Source organism: Cherax quadricarinatus, chromosome 25 (genome assembly GCF_038502225.1).
Source record: "Cherax quadricarinatus isolate ZL_2023a chromosome 25, ASM3850222v1, whole genome shotgun sequence".
NCBI lineage: Eukaryota > Metazoa > Arthropoda > Malacostraca > Decapoda > Parastacidae > Cherax > Cherax quadricarinatus.
Window position 1 is genome coordinate 17769610 of NC_091316.1, and position 16995 is coordinate 17786604.

The 16995-nt window shown below is 41.8% G+C and overlaps 1 protein-coding gene across 2 annotated transcripts in view; it reads right to left on the reverse strand.

Moving 5' to 3' along the window:
• The window catches only part of LOC128690008 (uncharacterized), a 748983-nt gene extending 732638 nt beyond the window's left edge, over positions 1–16345 (reverse strand). For both annotated transcript variants that reach the window (XM_053778498.2, XM_053778499.2), the window contains exon 1: positions 16053–16345. In XM_053778498.2, coding sequence (XP_053634473.2) covers positions 16053–16073 — 21 coding nt within the window. In that variant the 5' untranslated portion in view covers positions 16074–16345. The remainder of the gene's footprint in view (positions 1–16052) is intronic.
• Positions 16346–16995: the final 650 nt, after the last annotated feature.

The following is a 16995-nucleotide window of genomic DNA, read 5'->3' on the forward strand; positions in this document are numbered from 1 at the left end:
AAATATCCCAGGTCTTTCCTCAGACCTCACCTAATTCATTTTTCTTGTAACTCAGAACCTGACTGTACTTTTTTTTATCTTGTTTTCGGTAAATAGTCCAACATGAAAAGGAATCCAACAAAGCACACAAACCTGTAAAAAAATAACCAACCTGGACCGCGTCAGGATTTTGAGAACCTTTGACGAGTGTTGGCTCCCATTACCGTCCCATTAGACCTGGCGGGGTCACTATTAAACAGCTTTTAGCTGAGTTCAGCTCACTATTAAGCCTAGCCCAAAGACGCTTGGCCAAAAATAAACAGCAATTCACACGCCATTTACTGTGACAATGGTTAGGTGGGAAACGCAACTCACCACCAGCCTCTCCCGTCCCCGCCAGGAGGACCTCTTCACGTCGTCCACAACAAAGATTCCCTCGCCTGGCTACTGAAGAAGTTGGTATCGAGCGTCACGATCCACACGAACCCCAATCTTGAGTATCTGATATACCTGTGACCAGTTTCGAAGGTTCTCTACCTTCGCAGACCGGCCTGAGTCCAGGCTTCCGCGATGATTGGCTCTTTAACCTGACTTTTGTTGTTAGTGGCATGCTGGGCCACATAACCATCACTGGCGAAAGTAATGGTCCAATTTCTGAATGAAAAAAAAAACCTAGTTTTGTTCGAGCAATACAATATTTCTACCCTAAGATTTCAATGACTAGCTAAATTCTCGCCAACAATGGAAAATTAAGAGTCTGAGAGACAGCTATTCTTCCCCAAGATGAACAAGGAAGACACACGAGAATACAGGATAGCCGGTATTTGCAGATAGGTAAACACACTAAGTGCAGACTTCACTGCAGATGTTTCACTCAGGGTAAGGTTTTGATATAGCTTTATCTAGAGTAAAACAATCCATAATGAAAGATTTTCTCTGCACTATCTTCCTACACACTACCAGAGTTAACGCTAACAAATTCTCAGAGGTGATGCTATAGTCCCAGACCCGCGAGTAGGTGATGGAGAGACGTAGGTCACGACTATTCTCAAGTATAAAAAATAACGCTGTCATCCCAATGTATGTATAAGTGATCAAGACTGAAAAAAAGCATTATCAAAAGGATGTGTCACCAGTGGTTCTGAGTACTGATACACCGAGTATCTGGCAACAATAACGAGTCCAAAACACGTTATAAAATCCATGACGAAGAAATTTCCTCACGGGAAGCCATCTGCTCTTAAATATTAATATTTATGAGAGTCTGTGAACTAAGTGCCTTGGCATACCTGTGCATGGATACAAGAATGTAGATATGCACGTATACAGGAATAACAAAAAAAAAAAAGGCACAATACCGTGACTGGAACGATACACAAATAACCCGCACATAAAGAGAGAAGCTTACGACGACGTTTCGGTCCGACTTGGACCATTTACAAAGTCACTTTGTGTGACTTTGTAAATGGTCCAAGTCGGACCGAAACGTCGTCGTAAGCTTCTCTCTTTATGTGCGGGTTATTTGTGTATACAGGAATATCTGTGCGTGGATACATAAATACCTGTGCAATAATACAGGGAATACCTGTGCATGGATACAGGTTGTAGAGCGAACACCTGGGACCCGGGACTTGAAAAATATTTCAACAGTGAGAATATTGAGCAAATGAAGCACGGGTATGTTACCTGGAGTGTGTTACGAGGGTCAACTCTCCCGCGGCCCCGTCACAGACCAGGCCTGTGAAAATATTTATACTACGTCGTAAATCAGTGGAATGATTTAAATAAGAAAACAAGTGACAAAGTACAAACACACAGGCGCGCGCGCGCACACACACACCTTTGAGAGCAGATATGATCAGGCCCCTAAGGCCAAATCAGCGAAGCCAGTTGATGAAGAGTTAAAGAGGAGGGGCCCATTAGCTATGAACTGACTCCTGCAAACACCACTCACAAACATAACTTGGTGAAACACACACACACACACACACACACAGGGAATGTCCTACGAAGAAACGTTAAGGGAAATCGGCCTGACGACACTGGAGGACAGGAGGGTTAGGGGAGACATGATAACGACATACAAAATACTCCGTGGAATAGACAAGGTGGACAGAGACAAGATGTTCCAGAGAGGGGACACAGAAACAAGGGGTCACACTTGAAGTTGAAGACTCAGATGAGTCACAGGGATGTTAGGAAGTATTTCTTCACTCATAGAGTGGTCAGGAAGTGGAACAGTCTGACGAGTGATGTAGTGGAGGCATGAACCATACACAGCTTTCATAAGACGAGGTATAATAAAGCTCATGGAGCAGGGAGAGAGGACCTAGTAGCTTTCAGTGAAGAGGCGGGGCCCGGAGCTGAGTCTCGACCCCTGCAACTACAATTAGGCGAGTACAATTAGGTGAGTACACACACACACACACCCCGGAGAGGGAAGAGCATTGGCCTGGTTCTTGCCCCTGATAACCCAAGCTGCAACTGCAACTAAACGACACAAGTTCTGCCATGAATTCGACACAGGCATATCCCAGACGCAGCCAAGCGCCAGTTACTCGATACTCACAAGAGTTCGTTGAGTGCTCCTGCTGATACACTACACTGTTACTACACCCTTTGCACATGCGTCTTCATTACTAAGTAAACACGCAAACTCACTCACTCACTCTCTCCCACACACACACACACTTTCAAAAACATTCCCTGAGTAATTACACTTTTATTAATAACTCAGCAGCTTACTGTAAATAAATACTGATAATTAATGGTAATGATTCTTCAGTATGGCAGCATCTGTGGTCAGTATTACCACCATGGTGTATCTATCCCCAAGCCTGGGAGCAGAGTAGTCAGTAATACCAATACCAAGTACCTATCTACCTACCGTTTCCCTGAGCCTGGCAGCAGTTGTGGTCAGTAACACTATCATATAGTATTATTTACATATCGACCTTGAGTCCGGCAGCAGGAGTGGTAACGCCAACACACAGTACCTACCTATGAATGAATGAGCCTGATAGCAGCAGTGGTCAGTAACACCAACACTGAGCAGATACCTACAGCACTCTCTAAGTACCAGCAATAAACTTGCTTAAGCAGAAGCTTCATCTGCTAGCTCACGTATCTGCTGCTTCCTGCTTGGCTTTAATACTCGCCCATCATGAATACCATCCGAACTTTTTATTGCATGCTTTAAGCTTTTCAACCTAACATTTATATATCCTGCTTGAGCGTGTTACGCTTTCCAGTATCCGGGATACATTCCATGAATCTCTACATTATCTCTATTAATATAAACTTGAATTTAAAAAGTATATGTAAAATATAAAATGTAAAGAAAATGAAATCTATATATATAATATATAATACATAATATATAATATATAATACATATATATATATATATATATATATATATATATATATATATATATATATATATATATAAACTGAATTTTTTTATATATTCACTGGGAAGCTCTAAGCCGGTAGGGTTACACAGTGCTCGAGGAATCAAATTTAATCAGGTTTGATCCAAGATAGCTCCAATTCCTTGGACCAATAATCACTAACATAAAATCAATCCTTACCCGTAATAAAGGATTACTTGTAGTTATCTATCAGGAGAGTTGAGGTCAACGCCCCTGCAGCCCTTCCCCAGATCGGGCTTCCTGGTTTTTAGTCTGGTCGGCCAGGTTGTTGGAGTTAGCCGCACGCAAAAACATATGCACCACAGCCCGAATAATCAGGAACTGGCTTAAAGAACTTACAAATTTTAATCTTGAAGGCAACTGAGGGTTTCCTAGTATGTAATTTCCCTTATGCATAAATAGAAAGTTGATAAGTCTTGGTAACCTTACACTTACTGAGTGCATTCATCGCATCCCTGCTCCTGTCACCGTCTGTGAAGCATTTTCCTTTCATACGACCGATTTCAGTGTGCAGGTTTGGGATTAGTCCCTCCAGAATTTTCCACGGGTAGATTATTTATCTTTCTCGCCTACGTTCCAAGAGGTACATAATATATACAGTTTGAAGGGCTTCAAGTGTTCCCAGTAGTTCAGGTGTTTGAACTTGAGAACGGCCTTGCAGAAGGCAGGGGGGGGGGCATGGAAAAGTTCATTTAGCACTGCAATGTAATCTGCATTTACTAAAATTGCAAATGAATAAATTCATAATTTTAAATGCTTTAATCAATAAATAATGCAAGTGATTTTTTTTCCAACCCGCTGAAGTGAGCAGAAGATCTCACGTCCATTCTCTCATGAATCGCTCTTCATGACTGTGACATACTTATGACCCATCCCCAGGGTTGTTTACCCTCGCAGTCCGACTTGAGGCCAAGGATAGGTAATGCATCAACGCATGTGTGAAATGAGTGCATATTTGAATGTTGCCTACTTCTGTTAAGACACGGCATTGCCAGACGTGCCGTGGCTGTCACTAACAGTTATCTGTAGCATAATGAAACGTTTTTATAACACTTAACATAACCTGCAAGCGGCCCACTGATACAGCCATCACAACCTCCCTGACGTTGCATTTGGATCAGTAACGACAGTGAATATGATGACCTTAGATAAGGGAAGACATGGTAACAATGTTTAAGATAATCTTAAGAAATTAGTATGAATGACACTGTTTGAAAGAAAGGGATCAAGAACAAAGGAGCATAAATGGAGGTTAAAGACGAAAATGAAACACAGTGATGTTAAATGGTCCTGGGAACTAACGTCCCAACGACACAGAGGCAGGGCCGAGATCCAAGACGCGACCCCCGCAATCACAAATAAAGGAGTACAATCACAATCACGCGCGCGCTCACACAGACAAAAACCGAGTACAATATATGCCAGAAACTCATTAAATGTGATTTAATGTCAAAATATCCGAATAAAAAGTAGGTGGATCTGCCCTAATACACTTTCCATCACAGACTTGAACCTTCTAACAGATAACCAGATTAAAAAATCTGGCTTACTCAGTACCCCCCCCCCCCTCCCACACTCCCAACCTCTCTCTCCCCATTCCTTCTCTCTTTCTCTAATACCTTTTTCCTCCTCTTAGTAACAGTTTAAAGAGAAGACTACACTGTCTCTAGCTGTATTTAAATGGGTCGATGAAGGGATCTCGATCCCGGGAACTGAAACTGTCCTCTGCTTCCTAGGATAAAACCTGGTGGCCTTCCATTCCCAAGGCGCTGTATGACCCTTAGGAGTTTAGCGCGTCTCAATATAAAAAATAATATATGATATATTTAAATGATGGCCCGCTGAGTGTGTACATTCTCGTCGATTCCTTTAGGCAGGGTAAGATTCCAGGCTGAGGGACTGATTACCTCAAACTCCCCATCTTCCACAATTTTTCTCTGTAATGAACTGAAGAAGCCACTGGCTGGCGAAACGTTTTCCCAAATGTTGCATAAGTATCTTATTCTTCAACTGGTCGGTTTTCTAAACAATTACATCACTTTAGGGTAAGGCCAAGCCTGGACACCTGATCAAACAAAGATAATAAAGTTCCCAACATGACTGGTCTACCTAAGTCTACCATAAGTGCCCGGGGCCCAAGACTGTTCAACAGCCTCCCATCAAGCATTAGGGGAATTACCAACAAACCCCTGGCTGCCTTCAAAAGAGCTGGACAGATACCTAAAGTCAGTGCCGGATCAGCCGGGCTGTGGCTCGTACGTTGGACTGTGTGCGGCCAGCAGTAACAGCCTGGTTGATCAGGCCCTGATCCACCGGGAGGCCTGGTCATGGACCGGGCCGCGGGGGCATTGATCCCCGGAATAACCTCCAGGTAACCTACCTGCTGGTAGGTGCCGAGGTATGTTGCCTATTTCTTTCCCGAAATCTGAGGGATCTGAAGGAAAACCACCACCACGATCACTTCCTGGAGTCCAAGAACCAGCAATGCTAAAGAAGCAGGGCCAGGAGCTATGGATCGAGCCCTGCAAACTAGGTGACTACACTGCAGTATATGACAACAATTCTACTAACAAACCACTTTGCCAAAGTCTCGCCTTAATTTGATAAACGGGTAAAACCAATTCGATGCATTTTCAAATTCAATAAAAAGAATGGACACTATATTGAAGTAAATAAAATACGCCCGAGGGCATGACCTAGTGGGACGGGGCCGGATTCTGACCCACCACCTCTCCCAGCACCCAGCCTTACCGGTGCTCTGTCGGAACCCACTCTCTCCCTGCTCCCACTCTCACCTTCTGTCTGAACCCGTCCTCACTTGGCTCCCACTCTCACCCTCTTCCCTGTGCCCACCCTCACCTTCACTCTCCACTTGAGGCATGACCCAGTCGGGAGGGGTTCTTTGATTGGGGAGGGGGAGGGGGTGAGGAGTGTCACTCCCCACCGTTAGTCATAACCAGAAAAAATTACCATCACAAACGTGACATTAAAAATCGCAAAGAGCTTAATAGTTAACTCTGTATAGTAAGCTTGGGATGGATGGGGAAGAGGGGGAGGGAAGCAGTGCACAAAACATCCATCACAGGACAATACACAGTACTCGCCTTAATGATCTCAGAATGACATGGTAAAGAATATAAAAAAGGAGCTGTAGCTCGGCTAAGCTTCCAGAGATACAAAGCGAAGACCATATTTTACCCAGCTTAACAAGGTCATAATTATAGAGGTTGTGTTCTCACCGCTAAAGCCGCGTTCATACGCGACTCTTCAACACATAAGCACAAACAGGTATTCATTTATTAACCCGCAGGCCGATACCACATTCCTCTTACGCCCCAATCAAAACTCGCCAATTTTAATACATTTCTCTTACTGCTCCACCTGGTGTTTAAATTAAAAATGTAATTGCCGAGAATATGCTTTGTAATTGCTTCTGAAATTCAGGGTGGCGCGTCATTTCACTCGCTGTAAGAGAAAATAATTCCTTAACATTTTTTTTCCGCGCGTAGAGCACACAACGAACCCAAGACTCAAATTCGCATGCAGTCTGCCTGTCTTTAAGTATCAGGCTAGTAACTTTTATTCACGCCTGAAACTTGTCTAGTCTAATGAACTTCTGATGATGTAATTATACTTACTTTCAAAAGGCGTTACATTATGCTAGATATCCATGTTTGTCCATTTTATCTTCAAAATACATAGTTACCAACTCATCGTAAGGTACCTGGAGGTTATTCCGGGGATCAACGCCCCCGCGGCCCGGTCCATGACCAGGCCTCCCGATGGATCAGGGCCTGATCAACCAGGCTGTTACTGCTGGTCGCACGCAGTCCAACGTACGAGCCACAGCCCGGCTGATCCGGCACCGACTTTAGGTATCTGTCCAGCTCTCTGTTGAAGGCAGCCAGGGGTTTATTGGCAATTCCCCTAATGCTTGATGGGAGGCTGTTGAACAGTTTTGGGCCCCGGACACTTACGGTGTTTTCCCTTAGTGTACCAATGGCGCCCCTACTTTTTATTGGGGGAATTTTGCATCGCCTGCCCAGTCTTTTACTTTCGTAGGGAGTGATTTCTGTGTGCAGATTTGGGACCATTCCTTCCAAGATTTTCCAAGTGTAGATTATGATATATCTCTCCCTCCTGCGCTCCAACGAGTACAAGTCAAGTGCTTCCAAGCGTTCCCAGTAGTTAAGGTGCTTGACAGAACTTATACGTGCAGTAAAGGATCTCTGTACACTCTCTAGATCTGCGATTTCACCTGCTTTGACTGGAGATGTTAATGTACAGCAGTATTCCAGCCTAGAGAGAACAAGTGATTTGAAAAGGATCATGGGCTTGGCATCTCTCGTTTTGAAAGTTCTCATTATCCATCCTATCATTTTCTTTGCACGTGCGATCGTGGCACTGTTGTGATCCTTGAAAATGAGATCCTCAGACATTACTACTCCCAGGTCCCTTACATTAGTTTTCCGCTCTATTGTATGGCCGGAGTCAGTAGTATACTCTGTTCTAGTTATTATCTCCTCCAGTTTTCCATAACGGAGTAGTTGGAATTTGTCCTCATTGAACATCATATTGTTTACCGTTGCCCATTGGAAAACTTTGTTTATATCTTCTTGGAGATTAACCACGTCCTCAGCAGATGACAGCCTCATGCAGATCCTAGTATCATCCACAAAGGATGATACGGTGCTGTGGTGTATATCTCTGTTTATGTCTGATATGAGGATAAGGAATAAGATGGGGGCGAGTACTGTGCCTTGTGGAACAGAGCTCTTCACTATGGCAGCCTCCGATTTAACTCTGTTGACCACTACTCTTTGTGTTCGATTTGTTAGGAAGTTGAAGATCCATCTCCCCACTTTCCCAGTTATTCCTTTAGCACGTATTTTATGGGCTATTACGCCATGATCGCATTTGTCAAATGCTTTTGCAAAATCTGTGTATATTACATCTGCATTCTGATTTTCTTCCAGTGCATCCAAGGCCATGTCATAGTGATCCAGTAGTTGTGAGAGGCAGGAGCGACCTGCCCTGAACCCATGTTGGCCTGGATTGTGCAGATTTTGGGAATCCAGGTGATTTGCAATCCTGCTTCTTAGCACTCTTTCAAAGATTTTTATGATGTGGGACGTCAGAGCTATTGGTCTACAGTTCTTAGCTAATGCTTTGCTGCCACCTTTATGGAGTGGGGCTATATCCATTGTTTTAAGTGACTGTGGAATTTCACCCATGTCCAAGCTCCTCCTCCATAGTGTACTTAGGGCACGCGAGAGGGGTTTCTTGCAGTTCTTAATGAAAACAGAGTTCCACGAGTCTGGGCCCGGGGCTGAGTGCATAGGCATGTTGTCAATGGCTTTTTCGAAATCTATCGGAGTTAGGGTAATGTCGGAAATCTGGCATACATTTATGGAGTTTTGAGGCTCATTCATGAAGAAATCATTTGGGTCGTCGATCCTCAGACCGATTAGTGGTTCACTAAACACAGAGTCGTACTGGGATTTCAATATTTCACTCATTTCCTTGTTGTCATCTGTGTAAGTCCCATCCTGTCTGAGTAAGGGCCCGATACTAGATGTGGTATTTGCCTTGTTTTTGGCATATGAAAAGAAATATTTTGAATTTCTTTCAATTTCACTAATAGCTTTAAGCTCCTCCTGCCTCTCCTGGTTCCTGTAAGAGTCATTTAGCTTAAGTTCGATAGTTTCCACTTCAATGGTCAGCGCCTCCTTTCGTGTATCAGATGTTCTAGCACTCCTGAGGAGCTCAGTGACTCTTCGTCGTCTTCTGTAGAGGGAGCGTCTTTTTCTCTCCAGTTTACTCCTGCTCTTCTTCTTTCTTAGGGGAATATGCCTAGAACATGCTTCGGCTACCAGGAAGTTGATCCTTTCAAGGCACTGGTTTGGATCCATGTCATTTAAGACATCTTCCCAACACGTTTCGTTTAGGACATGGTTTACCTGGTCCCAGTTGATGTTCTTGTTGTTGAAGTTGTATTTTGTGAAGACACCTTCACAGGTACATGCATTCTGCTGATCAGGACCCCTATGCATGTACGTCTGGACTTCGATTAGGTTGTGATCGGAATTAGTTGTTTTTGATATTCTTATGTCTCTTATCAGGTCCTCATTATTTGTGAAGATAAGGTCAAGTGTGTTTTCTAGTCTTGTTGGCTCCACTATCTGCTGGCTTAAGGTGTGTTTTTCGCAGAGACTTAGTAGCTCATGTGTGTGACCTTTCATCTGCGCTACCTCCGGGGATTGTTTCAGCTATAGCATTATTTGCTACATTCTTCCATTTTGTATGCCTTAGGTTGAAACCACCAAGCAGTAAGATGTTTGGGGATGGAACTGGAAGGCTTTCCAAACAGTAATCAATTTTCAGTAGCTGTTCCTTGAACTGTTGTGAGGTTGCAACGGAATAGGAAGGGAGATTGGATCTAACACCCTAATGACAATAGATAAACAAAGTGTATTATACCCAGTGCATCCACTTGCTGTACTCCTAAAGATGCTCAAGAAACATGATTGCGATATACCCAAGAGATGTCAACACGATGGTCGAAGATGGTTTGAAAGAAGCGGTACAAGATGAGGGAGCACAACTGAAAACTGAACGCCAGAATGAGCTAAATATAAAAATGAGGGTTGAGAACAAATGGAAGACAATAATAGTGGAGCCGGCTTTCATACATGAACTGGAAATTAAATATAAGTTCCATCAAACACCTTAACTACTGGGAACGCTTGGAAGCACTTAACATGTACTCACTGGAGCGCAAGTGAGATACATGGTAATCTACACCTGGAAGATCCTGGAGGGACTGGTCCTTAATCTGTACACAGAAATCACTCCCTACGAAAGCAAAAGACTTGGCAGGCTATGCAACATACCCCTAGTGAAAAGTAGGGGCGCATTAGTACACTAGGAGAAAACACAAAAAGTGTCCGGGGCCCAAGACTGTTCAACAGCCTCCCACCAGCCATAAGGGGAATTACTAATAGACCCCCGGTTGTCTTCAAGAGGGAGCTTGACAGATACCTAAAGTCAGTGCCAGATCAGCCGGGCTGTGGTTCGTACATTAGACTACGTGCGGCCACCAGTAATAGCCTAGTTGATCAGGCCCTGATCCACTAGACCTGCTCATGGACCGGGCCGCGGGGGCGTTGATCCCCGGAATACCCTCCGGGTAAACTCCAGATAGGTAGACATCAGGAGCCGGAGTTCGACCTCAATACAAATCAGCTCAGATGATCAGTTACTGAGGAAGGTTCCAGTCTCCACATCCCCCCCCCCAGAAACACAGGTAAGGTCTCTTCCCCTTCAAATTGTCAAGGTAAAATCCCTTGCAATAACAAGACAAAGCCAGTGAAAAGTGTGGTAGGGCGAGCCAGTGTGACCAGAGGTTGACTCTGCAAGTGGCGGTGTGTTGGCTCCCTGCGAGGCACGTGACTTACACCTTACGACGCGGATTAAGCTCCATCAACAGTGAATTATTGATACAAGGAGCTTGATGGACACGCCTTGCTGGACCAGACGTTATCACTTCATTTAAATCATACTTGAAGTATATCGACTTTTTTTTTAATAGCTAATAAAAGTATACAATTTTTCGTTGACAATCAGGATTTTTTTGACCAAGCCTAACTTAGAAACCTCACCTAATCTAACCTAGCCTAAATTAACGCATACTTCTTATCTCAATTCTAATAAATATATCATAGATCAATTTAAATTGATTTAATATTACTTACGTTATGTTCAGATTAATTTTCGCAGAGTAATGGCTTGAAAAAAAATTCAATCTGCTTATTCGGCAGAAAACGCCCTTGTTCTTCAGGCCTAACTCGCTGGTTTGGTTTTTTCATTCCCTAGATGCCTAGAACATGATAGCATCAGTCACTGGAGATCTGTTGGCCGTTCATGCGACTAATCTCCCATTCCACCGCACCCCAAAGATTTACACTAAATTTTTACCCTACCAAGTGTATGTCACAGTACAAATCATGATTCGCCAGACCAGACGACTTTTTTTCCAATCTTCATCTGTCCAGGTTTGGACACCGAGTGTATAAGACGGAATTATCTCTGCACTGGCTTACCTTAATTAAAAAAAATAATAAAAAAATGTCTGAGCGATACAGATGTATCTGTATTCCTTACAGATACATATTAAACGCCGAAATTAGCAAAATGCTTATAGTAACAACGAAAATAAACTTGCCGTTAGTCCCCTGCCTCATTTTCAAAATCTTGTTCAGTTCCTGTATATTATTCTCTACATATACACGTTCCAATGGTTTAATAAGTCAAAGCATCTTTCAACTCGGAATATCCATGAGCGAGACCGAGCAGCGGGTATGAACACAAGGGGAGAGAGAGAGCACTTTGATACAATATTTATGCTCAGGAATTTAAAAACGACCGGAGGTAAGTTTTAATAGCGTTCCTTTCATTATGCTGCTGCGACACGCATTAAGTATGGTAATATGTTTTCTGTGTGAATTATACTTTGCATGTTTATGAATACTGGAGCACCCTACCAATAACACGCTCTGCCGCTTGCCTCCTAATGCTCAAACAACTTTCATGATCCAATGTTTTACACATAAGGTTAAAACTGAGTACGTCAGGGGTATGTTTTTAAGAAATAATATTGAGCTACGATAGCTTTTGATTCACAGAGTATAAATAGCCTAGTAATTCCGAGTTGTTCTACACCTTCCTTTACAATGTAGCTAAGCTGATCACATGGTTAGTCTCTGTCAAGGAAGGGGCGATGAAGGGAAAGAGGCGGTGATCCCCACCACAACCACTCCCAGAACTTGAAAGTCTCGGTGTAGGTAAAAATCTACAAAAATAGTCACAAGAAAGCGTTAAACACTGTTACCTGGCTATTCAGTGTCCTAACACACACACACAAATAATTCTCCGGCATTACCTGAGTCCTACAACTTCAGCCAACATCTTTTTCTCAGGGATCCCAGTTTCACATTATGTAAATACATTCCTACGCAGTTTCCACTCGTGAAAGTTTTTTATTTCGTAAATAACGTTCTGCACTGCAAAATAATCTCTCTTTCCTGAGTATACGTGAAGAGCTTATGGTAACAAATAAGTGTAATGCCTAGTGACATGCCATGACATGTAGGAGAGGAAAAACACACGAAAGTATGGTGAACAAGACAAGTCTTTTTTCATGTTGATTTAATGACACGAGGAAATGGAACCCTTTTCCATGTGGCGGATGAATCGTGTGTGTGTATATTTATCTAAGGATCGATTCACAGCTCCTGGCCCGCTTCTTAACTATTACTGATCGGCATAAGTTTGTGTGAGAAAAATGCTGACCCTGTGTGGGTATGAGACCTATTACGTCTGTGTACGCGTTTTGTGGGTGAGACACTTAGCTGAATATATAGAGGATATGGGAGATAGCCTTTGTGTATGTGTATTGGGGGCATGAAACGTGATCTAACCTCGCTGACACAAAAATAACTCAGCAACAAAATCCCCAGAAACGCTTCATTAAGAAGTTGAAGAGTATTTGATGTCGAAAAAGTGGCATGTGCAAATGGAAGGTTCTAATTCTGACGAAAGAAATAGCTGGTACAAATATCCAATACGTGATGATTTAGTAATATTATAGAATCATCGTTGCCCAACATGTGGGAGACAGTTAACAATATTCCAGGGAAAACTTCAACAGCAACCTGTTCGTCTGTCTATTGAGGTTGCCAGTTTCACACGAATTACCATTTATATTTTTCTGTATGTTTGAAATTTCATTAAAATATTACTGTGTTATTCTCCGTTTGGTTTTGTTAAGCAAAATTTGATTTGGTTATGTTTACGCATATTAACTTATATCTCCACAAAATTACCAGACAATAACGAAATAAAAAAAAATGTGTGTGTGGGGGGGGGGGGGGAGGATAACTTAGTTGCAGGAGCGCGGGATCTAAACCGAAATTTCGAGCATGCATTTCTACACACATGGCAACGAGTGTGGAAGACTTATTAGAGCTTAAAGAATCTCTCGATCGTCCAGGACGTGAAATCTTGGGACTACTGCTCTTCGTAACATTTATGGTAACTTAATTATTCAAGCCGAGGGTTTATATAAGCTTTTAGTTATATATATCAGTTAGCCCGTGTGCAAGTCGAAATATGTTATTAAGTTAAACCTTCGTATTACAACTTTAAACAGTTAATGTCAAAAAATTAGTAGGATATGTTGCGACTTTGTCATTATTAAATGATAATCTTGACATTATGACTTTGCATGTCCAATGAAGGAAAACAAATTGCAAATTCCATTACATTAATACATTAGTTTACTAAACAATTACTGTCCATAATTTATAACATTTTGTAATAACGCCATTCTCCCATAAACTTTAACTCTAATAAGCTATATGCCACGATTTTAACATTAGCATTAATAAGACTATGCATTAAGACCAATAGCTACTTGGTGAGCATGAGCCTAGTACACCTACTGCCGCGTTCCTCTATTTTAAGTCAATTATGTATCTCGACAAAATCCATAATGTAAAATATTTTGCAATTTCTAGATTACTATTCTGCAGGCGAGCGAGTATATTCCTGGGAAATGCCAAGTCGGTAGGGGTCATACAGTGCTGGGAATAAAGTGAAGTAGCTCCATTTCAATGGATCAGGAACCTATTACCTGCATCCATGCACCCCCTTTAGAGGGCGGGTACATTACTATGATGACGGTTACGCCAGGTCGTGGCTTCAGAAAACTTGTGGATAAAACAAGTTGCACAACAAACATATTTGCAAAACGTTTTGCTGTCTGTAGAGCTTTATGAAACCAATGTTTGATAAAGCTCTACACGTTGTCTCAATAAAGCCTACACGATTTCCTCGCCATTTTCGGCAGTATGCCTGTTAGATCCTTTAGGAAAAATAGTGTTCAGCATGCTAGACCCCTCAAGGAAGGTTCCTTGATGTTGGTGAGGGGCTCTTGATTTAGGGAATTGGATCTGTGCTCCAGTTCCCCGAATTAAGCCTGAATGCCTTCCACATCCCCCCCCCAGGCGCTGTATAATCCTCCGGGTTTAGCGCTTCCCCTTGATTAACATAACATCAGCATGCTCGGTGAAGCACACTGAAAGTGATTTTTGGACAAATTATATTATCTACCAGTTCACTGGACAATATTGGCATGTACTAGTAAGTACACTAGACTGTATGTCTGTATAATGGACTGTACTGGTCAGTATGCTAGACTAGAGTGATCAGTACACCGGACTGCGGATTGGAGTGATCAGTATATTGAACTGTACTATAAGTACACTGGACTGTACTAGTCAATACACTGGACAATACTGGTCAGTATACCAGACAATACCATGCTAATCAGTACACTGTCCAAGAATCAGTCCACTGGACAATAATGGTCATTACACTCGTCAGTATTGCAAATACGCTCATTGTTTCCGCTATTTACAAAATGTACTTGTAAATAAACAAGTACTGACACCACATATCCCAAACAAGTTCATTTCACCACAAAAATACGTCATATACAATTTAGCGAAAATTTTCGTTTTTATTATTATTATTATTATTATTATTCAAGAGGCAGCGTTAAAGCCGCAAGGGTCATACAGGGCAAGGAGAATGGGAAATAATTAGGTCTGATCCGAAAGACAAAAACAGCTCCAGTTTCTTAGATCAAGAGCTTTACACCACCATCAAAACACCTCCCTTGAAGGGGGTTAAAAGTTAAGAAACAGTGCCAAGAGCCGCGACACGACCCCTGTAACAGCAAACAGGCAAGTACAGAAGCATCAATAGGTTCATTGACACGCGTTCTCTTGTATTCCACTTTGATACGCAGAACGTTTCGGATGGTTTGATCGTCGGATGCTTCCGACCACAAGTATAAAGTGTTTGCTAACTTTTCGCCAAGTGTTGCTTAGTAAAGCTCAACACTGGGCGAAACGCTGTCAAAATGGCTTTGCTAAGCAGGTTGTTTACGGAAGTTTAGCTTGGTACATATGTCTGCTTTAAATATCAGACAACTTTTTTAAATACAAGGTTATAACACATACTGGAAAAAAAAACTTTTATAAGCCTTTGGTGTAAAGAGCTGAATAAAATACCCAATTTAAATTATGCAATGAAACAATCTTTGAACAGATTTGAAATCATGTTATTATAACATTCATGGGGGAGGGCTAAACCCGTAGGTGCCATGCAGCTCCAGGAAAATAGGAGGGAATAAAATTCGATCCAATATGTATTGGATCGAAAGTTTCGATTGTTTGGATCAAGAGCCCTTCAAAGGCTGCGCTCTATGGGGATATTACATGGAAAAACTCTAAACCCGTAAGGGTCTTGCTATGTCTGAGGAATGAAATGATCAGCCTTGATCTGAGGAAGGGGAGGATAGCTCTAATTCCCCAGATCATGAGCCCTCCACCAGCATCAAACTATCCCTTATGAAGGGAAAAAAATACTCAAAGAAAGTGAAATTTTTACGTTACACATTCATCACATCTTTCCACTAGGATGCTACTTTCAATTTTTTTAATCAGTATTACCTTTTAAAGTAAATGTAATGCTAAGATGCGAACGAATAACAAGTGTTAAACACCTTCTTACCTTACTCCTCGAACGCGACATAAACCAAAGTCCTGGTATCCATCATAGACGATTTACACAAGCCATTACCATCATAATTCTTCCAAAAACTTTCCTCAATAACAACTAGAAAAAAAAATAAGAGTCTGCAAATAAAAACACTATTCCATTCACTCACAAATCACTTTTCTGTTTCTGCCGAAAAGCTTTGTCATGATCACCAAAACGCGAGAAGAGGAACTATCTCAAGGATGCACTAGTGAGGAGCGACACAGACCACACGCTACGGGGTCTCGCACTCGACTGAAGCTGAGCTGTTTGCTGGAGCGAATCAGTTGGGTTATCCCGCAGCCATAGTTGCCAGCTACTTCCTACCCCCCCCCAGCCTCACCCTCCACACCTGGATAACACTCTACACCCCCCCCCCCCCGCCTACCTTTTTTTTCTAATTGTTAAACTTTATTATAAATACATTCCTTATTTCATTTTGCAGTTATACACTTCAATATATTTACGCATGACTACAGCATCAACAGAATCTAGCATTACTACGTTAATTTTTAATTTATTTATATTATAGCATCAATACCTTGTCATTAATACATTCAATTATGATAAGACGCATACTCCTCACCTGGGTATTTTTCTTGACAAACATTTCGACCACCAAGGGCTTTATCAATATCAGCCACATGATAATGGCGTCTCATGTCTCTAAATTAGACTGATACAGCCCCTTGATGGGCGAAAAGTCTCTCAATAAAGATAACCAGGTGTAGAATATGTCTTATTCATCAACTTCTTATTAATATTATATTCCTTTAATAGAAATATACACCCATTCCTCACTACATTTTTGTATATATAATATATATATATATATATATATATATATATATATATATATATATATATATATATATATATATATATATATATATATATATATATGACAGTATTCAAA